The following is an 8,272-nucleotide window of genomic DNA, read 5'->3' as shown; positions in this document are numbered from 1 at the left end:
TGCTTTGGTCGACCAAAACTTGGTCAAAGACCAAAGCTTTTGGTCGACCAATTCAAAACCATTGCTTTGGTCTTTGACCAAAGCTTGGTCAAATACCAATGCTTTGGTCGACCAATTCTTTGAAGAATTGGTCGATCAAAAGCTTGGTCAAAGACCAAAGTTGGTCGATCGTTGTTGATCGTTGGACATTGTATTGATTTTTATAATTATTGGACATTGTATTATGTTTGATAATCATTCGACATTGTATTGATCTTTTAATTATTGGACATTGTATTGATCTTTTTTATTTCGATTTAAGTATTTATGGTGGAATTTTGTTGTTGGTCAGTTTTTGGATCGACCTTGGTGATTTCTGGGTCGACCTTGATGATCCATGTTGATATTGGGTCGACCATGTTGATCTCTGGGTCGACCCATGTTGATTTTAGGTTGATCAAGGTTGCTTTTGGGTCGACCTTTTTTCTAACACATGAATCCATAATTAAAAGAAAAATATGACCGATAATTACTTAATTTTGACGGATAGTTACACAATTTTGACCAATGTTGCATGTTTTTAACATATGAATCACATAATTTCACAGTCATGTTCTATAATGTTACATATTATGACATATGAGTCATAATTTCACAAGTATGTTACATATGTTTTGACATATAAGCCACAATTTCACAATTATGTTATATGTTTTACCATATGAATCACAATTTCACGACTATGTTACATGTTTTAACATATGAATCAGTATTTTAACATATGAATCAGAATTTCACAACTATGTTACATGTTATAACATATGAATCATACTTTCACAAATTTCACAATTATGTTATATATTTTAACATATGAATCACTGTTTCACAACTATGTTCCATGTTTTAAAATATGAATCACAATTTCACAACTATGTTCAATGTTTTAACATATGAATCACAATTTCACAATTATGTTATATGTTTTAACATATGAATCACAATTTCACAAGTATGTTACATGTTTGAATATATAAATTACAATTACATAATCACAAGTATAGTATATTCTATAATGTAATATGTTAACTTATTATGTTACATGTTTTGACATATAAATCTCAATTTCACAACTATGTTACTATTTTAACATATGAATCACAATTTCAATTGAATTACATGTTTTAACATAAAAATCACAATTATATGTTATCACAATTTCAATTGAATTACATGTTTTAACATAAAAATCACAATTACATGTTTTAACATATGGATCATAATTTCACAACTATATTGCATATTTTAACATATGAATCACAATTTCATTACATAATATTACATGATTTAACATATGAAACACATATTTAACTTAGGTCGCCAAATTAGCATTTATGTACCAACTTGGGTCGACCCAAAGTTCCAGTCTTTTGAGTATACCTAAAATTCCAATCTTTTGGGTCGACCCAAAATTTTATTGATCGACCCAAAATTTTGTTGGTCGACTAAGAAGAAATTTCTTCTTGGTGGACCAACATTTTGGTCCTTTGGTCTACCAAGAAGAAATTTCTTCTTGGTAGACCAAATGGTGGTCCTTTGGTCTACCAAGAAGAAGACCACCATTTGGTCTACCAAGAAGAAATTTTCTTCTTGGTCGACCAACACCAATTTCTTCTTGGTCGACCAAGGTGTTGGTCTTTTGGTTTACCAAGAAGAAATTTTCTTCTTGGTCGACCAACACTAATTTCTTCTTGGTCAACCAAGGTGTTGGTCTTTTGGTCTACCAAGAAGAAAAATTTCTTCTCGGTCGACCAATTTAATTTTGGTCGACCAAGGTGTTGGTCTTTTGGTCTACCAAGAAGAAAATAGAAATTTTCTTCTTGGTCGACCAACACCAATTTCTTCTTGGTCGACCAAGGTGTTGGTCTTTTGGTCGACCAAGAAGAAAAATCGACCAAAAGAAAAATTTCTTCTTGGTCGACCAAGAAAACTTTTCTTGGTCGACCAATTTTTCTGGGTGGAAGGATAGATGGCTCGTAAATTTTAATTGGGAAATATGTGTGTCGACCGAGAAGAAAGAGAAAAAGACAATTAATTGATTAAGTTAAAAGTTTAATTACGGCTAATATAATAATCAGGAGTCAACTCCTTGTTTCTTAAAAAAAAAGTCAGAGTCCTCGTTTTTTAAATAACTTCTTTCTTACTCCTACTTTTTTAATTGTCCCTAAAATTTATTGATGACGTCAGTGCGTTAATTTTATGAAAATTTAGGAAAAAGGTACTTGATCGTGATTTATTTTAAAAAAAAATCAACAAGTCAATTTATATAAATGTCCTTCTGTTTAAGTATAAATATACTATTAACTTAAACTTTTAATATTAATTTCATCCATCTCATTCAGTCGACTCCAAACTAGATTTCTCTTCCGTCAACCTCTTTCCATTTCTTTTCCGATCGTATTTCCCTTCTCGGCAATTCTCTACGCAGATCCGTCCAATCTAAGCAAACTCAATCAGACAAATGGTTGACAAAAATATGATAATATAAACATTTATTTCGATTTATTGCTTCTGTTTTTTCGACTCACTTGAAAAAAAAAAGTCTACCAAATTTTAGATAGACCTGGGTCTTGATCGACCCAAGCAAAATTTTGCTTGGATAGACCAAATTTTGGTCTTTTGCTTGGGTAGACCAAATTTTGGTTGGTCTACCCAACATTTGGTCGACCCTTGCAAAATTTTGATTGGGTCGACCAATAGTCTACTGGTCGACACAAGCAAAATGTTGGGTAGAATCTACCCAAAATTTTGGTCTACCCAACATCGATCAAGTTTGGGTTGACTCAGTGCTTGTTTTTGTATTTGATTGAACATTGTATTGATCTTTTAATTATTGGACATTGTATTGATCTTTTTAATTTCGATTTAAGTATTTATGGTGGAATTTTGTTGCTGATCAGTTTTTTGGTCGACCAAGGTGATTTTTGGGTTGATTATGGGTCGACCATGGTGATTTCTGGGTCGACCATTTTTCTAACACATGAATCCATAGATTTGACAAATATGACCGATAATTATTTAATTTTGACGGATAATTACACAATTTTGATTAATGTTGCATGTTTTTAACATATGAATCACATATATTTCACAAATATGTTCTATATTGTTATATGATTATGTTACATGTTATGATATACGAGTCACAATTTCACAACTATGTTGCATGTGTTTTGACATATGAGCCACAATTTCACAATAATGTTATATGTTAATATATGAATCACAATTTCACAATTATGTTTTAATATATGAAGTTAAATCACAATTTCGCAACCAACTATGTTACTTTTAACATATGAATCACAATTTCACAACTATGTTACATGTTTTAATATATGAATCACAATTTCACAATTATGTTACATGTTTTTAACATATGAATCACAATTTCACAAGTATGTTATATAATATTACATGTTTTAACATATGAATCACATATTTAGCTGGGTCGACACAAAGTAGACCTTGTTGTTTTTGGGTCGACCCCTATTGCTTTGCTTTTGGGTCGACCCAAAGGTATATCCTACAAAATTTAACAAAAATTAAGAGATTAAGATAATTAGAATAGACAAAAATTAATATTAATAATAATAAAAAAAAAAACAAACTTTGCATAATTATGGGTTCTTCTTGTCGACCAAGAAAATTTTGGTCGACCAAGAAAATTAATCTTGGTCGACCCATAATACTTGGTCGACCAACTTAATTTTGGTCGACCAATTTTTCTGGGTGGACTCTTATTTTTTCTCAAAGTAGATTTTGGTTTGACTAAATTGATTTTGGGTCGACAGATCTCGATTTGGGGAAAAAGAGGTAGATGACTTGTAAATTTTAATTGGAAGAAGATGTGTGTCGACCGAAAAGGAAAAAAAGAGGAGAATTAATTAAGTTAAAGAATTTAATTGCAGTTAATGTAATAATCAAAAGTCAACTCCTTGTTTCTTAAAAAGAAGTCATAGTCCTTGTTTTTTAAATACTTTCTGTCTGATTCCTGCTTTTTAAATTGGCCCGTTAATTTTATTATCCCTGTTTTTATTTATAATTAATATGTACTTCGAATTTTATAAATATATATTTTTAAATAAATACTTTAATTATTTGACTTAATAAATTAATTTAAATAATAATTTTAATTAACTTGAGTAAATTTTGCCCCCTTACTTCCAATTTTTAATTTTTTGATCATCTATAACATCCAATTTAAATTCAACAACAGTCAGGTAATTTTTCTTGATTTGAATTAATAGTAGAAAAGAAGTGGAAAAGACAATCTAGGCGATGTAGATTCAATATCTCACACGTGAAACTACAATCTAATAAAAAATGATATAAAAAGACGGTCTCACGGGTTGTATTTTGTGAGACAGATATCTTATTTGGGTTATCCATGAAAAGTATTACTTTTTATGCTAAGAGTGTTATTTTTTATTGTGAATATCGGTAGGGTTGACCCATCTCACAAATAAAGATTCGTGAGACCGTCTCACAAGAAGCCTGCTCAAAAGAAATATCAAAGATTCCGGAGAAAACGAGACCCAAAATTGAATATATAATCTTAAATCGTTATGGAGTAAGCTAGTTCAAACTTTTAATTCACCTATTCAGCAATGATAACTACTACCATATTCGTTGTTGTTCATCTCCCAAAGACAGGTTTTTACACGTTACTCATCCATCCGTCTCTGGAAACACCACTCCCGATTTACATGATATATAGAGAAAGTGATGAATATATCATAGGTAGACCGTGTTAATTAATTTTAGTAAGAAGGAGAGCAATGGTAATGGGGCTGATACTATTATCTAGTTTGAGCATCTGTTGATCAACCAAATTGGCATAATGATGGAACAAATTGTCCAACATCAATGTCTCTCCAAAATGATTCACAAGCATTGATTCTTGAATGGATCTCACTGTTTTCGCCACCGCTGCTCCGTAGCTCGAACAATCTCCATAATCCTTGTCTGTTTCATACATTTCCACATTTTCCAGTTTGAATGACCCCTCTTTTCTCACTTCCTCTTCAAGTTCTTCCATCGATGGCGCGTAAAAGTGAACCTCATACGACTCCAGTTTTTCCTCCGAAACTTCACCCTGTCGAAAATCAAATGATTTATTATTTAATCATCTCCACTATACGTTTGAGTTTATATGTAAATAATTATGTACTGCTGGCCGAAGACAACGATTTATAAATGAAAGCCGATATATGTAAATACCTGGGCAACTAAGATAGCCAAAGATTGGTAGAGAATTTCCCAAAAGATATCGTGGACATGGTTACGACCAACCCTCCCCAACAAAATGAGCACCATTTGTCCTCCATGTACGAGTTCTCGGAACCTTGACTTGAGAAACAATGAAAAATCTCGTTGGAATTGTTTGTGGTACGCTTGTTGTACTTGTGGTGGGCTCTTGTCTGATATGTATATGCTCTTTTTGTTTATAGACATACCATGCTCATCATAAATACCTGAAGGAACCTGCAATTAATCAAATGGACAGAAGTACAAATAAAAAAAATGGAGTGCTAAACTAATTAATATGTAGCTAGTTAGGGGGAAGTAGCTAGCAGACCCTGGATAACCAATGCAAACTGTTTGAAGAATAGATGAAGTGCAAGCAACTATCCGGAAACAGCCTGCCATAAAACGAGCCCGGATAGGCAGCTACGTAAATACAACTAGGCGTCTTGAGCTCCCTATACCATTCGGGTAAGGCCTGGAAAACAGTGTTGAAATCATTGGTAGGAAGATCATTGAGATACACCCTGAATTCAGGTACTTCTCTAGCGGTGGCAGTTGCTGTGGTCTCCACAGATTCCACGATATCTTTGATGTTTAAGAGAGTGTTAGGCCCCGAAGAACACCCGAGATCGGCTATGCCTATGCTCTTGGGCCAGCTTGTTGCCACCAGAACTTTCTCTATGGCCTCTACCATTATGTGTTTTACCTTATCAGAGGCCTTTTTCTGCACGCATATATGTGTAACATTAGAATTTGTATATGACATGCAAGATGAGTAATCACAATTAGAAACCTGAAGAGAAGAATTCTTGGAATAGCTATTCTCTCCAAGCCCTCCATTCATGTGGAAAACATTCTCTAGATCCATGAGTTGGAGCAAAGTTAGCATCCAATGCCCCAACATGCAGCTAGTTTTCTTGGTTTATGCCACATTTTAAAGACACTAGCGTGCACGTATGTTATCAAAGTAGATATTGATGAATTAATACCACAAAGTAAAAGCGTGCCGTTGACCAATTGAAAGTGGGGGACTCCCCCTATTGTAGGAAGACATATGGGCATTTTTTTTATTATTTTTATGATGTGAGAATCCACGGACTTATCGATACATATTGGGTAATTCTCTGGATTAACACAATATCTTATAAACTACGTTAGCTAGGTAAATATATACTAAGAAATTCAAGTGAGAAACTCGTCTGAAAAAATATTGATAAAAAAAATCGAATTATTAATCATTGATCAAATACTCACTCGTCTCGCCGAATTAAACGGCCTTAGGAAAGCAATGTCTGATTAATTTTAGTAAGTGGAAGTGCAGCTTTGCTTTAATCATGACCAGCTAATAAAATTATTAATTCTTTTTGGTCAACTTTGGGCACTATCATATAAAAACTTTTTTTAAATAACGTGATTATTTTCCCAACTTAGCTATGATTCATTTCCTTTTCAGTTTGTTGGAAGAATGAGGGCCTCTCTTTTTCGTCCACTTCCAAAATCACCACCACGTTCGAATACTGTACTGACTTTGACAAGTGTCGGACAAGGGGCACTGAGTTTTTCACTTTTATCACATGAACCAATGACAATTTTGGGAAAAAAAAATTAGATTTTGACTGGGTATATTGTCTTTTCTTTCTTAGGTACAGAAATTTTGCGGAGTGAGTTTACGGAATATGAAACTAAAGTAGAGTTCGTTTTATGTCCTTTATCCAAATGTGTTCACAGTGATCGGGTCTATGTTACATCGAGAAATCTAGTCTTGATTTATCATCTTATTTGAAAATAAAAAAATGTGGAGTTTGTCAATATTTTTATTTTACGGTGAAATGATTCACCGATCTTATACAAAACACACCAAAAATAGCATAACCTCAGCCTCCAAATTGTATCATGATAAGGGTTCGGGAGCAAGACATTTTCTCTCGAGGCAAAATTATTTTTTTTAAAAAAAATTGAACAAGAAATTTTAAAACAAAGATAATGATTTAAAAAATAATCACAAAATAATACTAGTATATTTATTATGTTTTGACATATATTTACAAGAAAATTGGTTATAAAAATAACTTTACTTAAATATAATAAAATAAAAAAGCTATTAATTCAAAGTCTGTGATACCGGTCAACCCTACCGATATTCACAGTAAAAAGTAACGCTCTTGGCATAAAAAGTAATATTTTTTTCATGGATGACCCAAATAAGAGATCCGTCTCACAAAATACGACCCGTGATATCGTCTCACACAAATTTTTGCCAATATAAATAGACTTACAAAACATATCCAAAACGTCTATAATTAAGATGAAAACAAGCAAACAACAAAAAAATATGTCAACCTATTTTTATTTCGCAAAACGTAAAATTTATCGTATAAAACAAAATCGAAAGTTGATAATTTCTCGACCCGCCAAAATAGCAAAATGCCTCTGACCCACCCCGCCTAGTTGCATAAAACAAGTGGATGAAGTTGACGGTTTCATTATTCACAAATAAGGCCAGCCCCCTCATGACTTGCTAGATAAAATCATATTTTATTATTTTATTATTTTATTTTATTTTGTAAATATAATTTTTTGGAGGTGGCTTCAAGTCTTCAACCTAGCCATCCACCCCGCAAACGTCCTGACGGACGCTTATACCATGATTTTGGAGTATGCAACAACGAAAGAGTAGGAGGGAGCACAAATTTAAAAGCTGGTTTCAAATCCCCGGCTGAGCTACAGTCTTGTGAATACTAAAATGGAAAGTAACGCAATCAAGAATGACAGCAGAAAGGCCTTTAGGGATGGATACTGAATACATCTCGCGGCTCACAGGAAGGTGGTAATATGGCCTAAGTCATGTGCTGTATACTTTATACGATCAATGCATATAATAGTAGACTTTTTGAAGCCGAAGATTTCAGTGCTTGGATGTTATGATCGACGGGCATACTTTACGGATACCGCGCCACGGACATAGTCTAAATGCACGATAACATAC

General features: G+C 33.1%; 1 protein-coding gene across 1 annotated transcript; it reads right to left on the bottom strand.

Annotated features, from left to right (window-relative positions):
* Window positions 1-4,577: 4,577 nt before the first annotated feature.
* LOC142543516 (putative methyltransferase TCM_000336) lies at window positions 4,578-6,311 on the bottom strand. Its single transcript, XM_075650825.1, has 4 exons — window positions 6,080-6,311; window positions 5,618-6,010; window positions 5,260-5,523; window positions 4,578-5,134 (listed from the first exon to the last, which is right to left on the bottom strand). The coding sequence occupies exons 1-4, from the start codon at window positions 6,188-6,190 to the stop codon at window positions 4,790-4,792; spliced, it is 1,113 nt and encodes a 370-aa protein (XP_075506940.1). The 5' UTR covers window positions 6,191-6,311; the 3' UTR covers window positions 4,578-4,789.
* Between the last annotated feature and the right edge of the window lie 1,961 nt (window positions 6,312-8,272).

Source organism: Primulina tabacum, chromosome 4, assembly GCF_025594145.1.
Source record: "Primulina tabacum isolate GXHZ01 chromosome 4, ASM2559414v2, whole genome shotgun sequence".
Classification (NCBI taxonomy): Eukaryota; Viridiplantae; Streptophyta; class Magnoliopsida; order Lamiales; family Gesneriaceae; genus Primulina; species Primulina tabacum.
This window is presented reverse-complemented; position numbering and strand designations above follow the sequence as displayed.

Bases quoted from the DNA above. Each gene is read 5' to 3' on its own strand.
- LOC142543516 (XM_075650825.1), bottom strand. From the start codon at position 6,190: ATGTTGGGGCATTGGATGCTAACTTTGCTCCAACTCATGGATCTAGAG. The intron at 5,524-5,617 runs GTCTGCTAGCTA...GATTAATTGCAG, and splicing joins GTTTGCATTGGTTATCCAGG to GTTCCTTCAGGTATTTATGA. The intron at 5,135-5,259 runs GTATTTACATAT...GATTTTCGACAG, and splicing joins TGGCTATCTTAGTTGCCCAG to GGTGAAGTTTCGGAGGAAAA.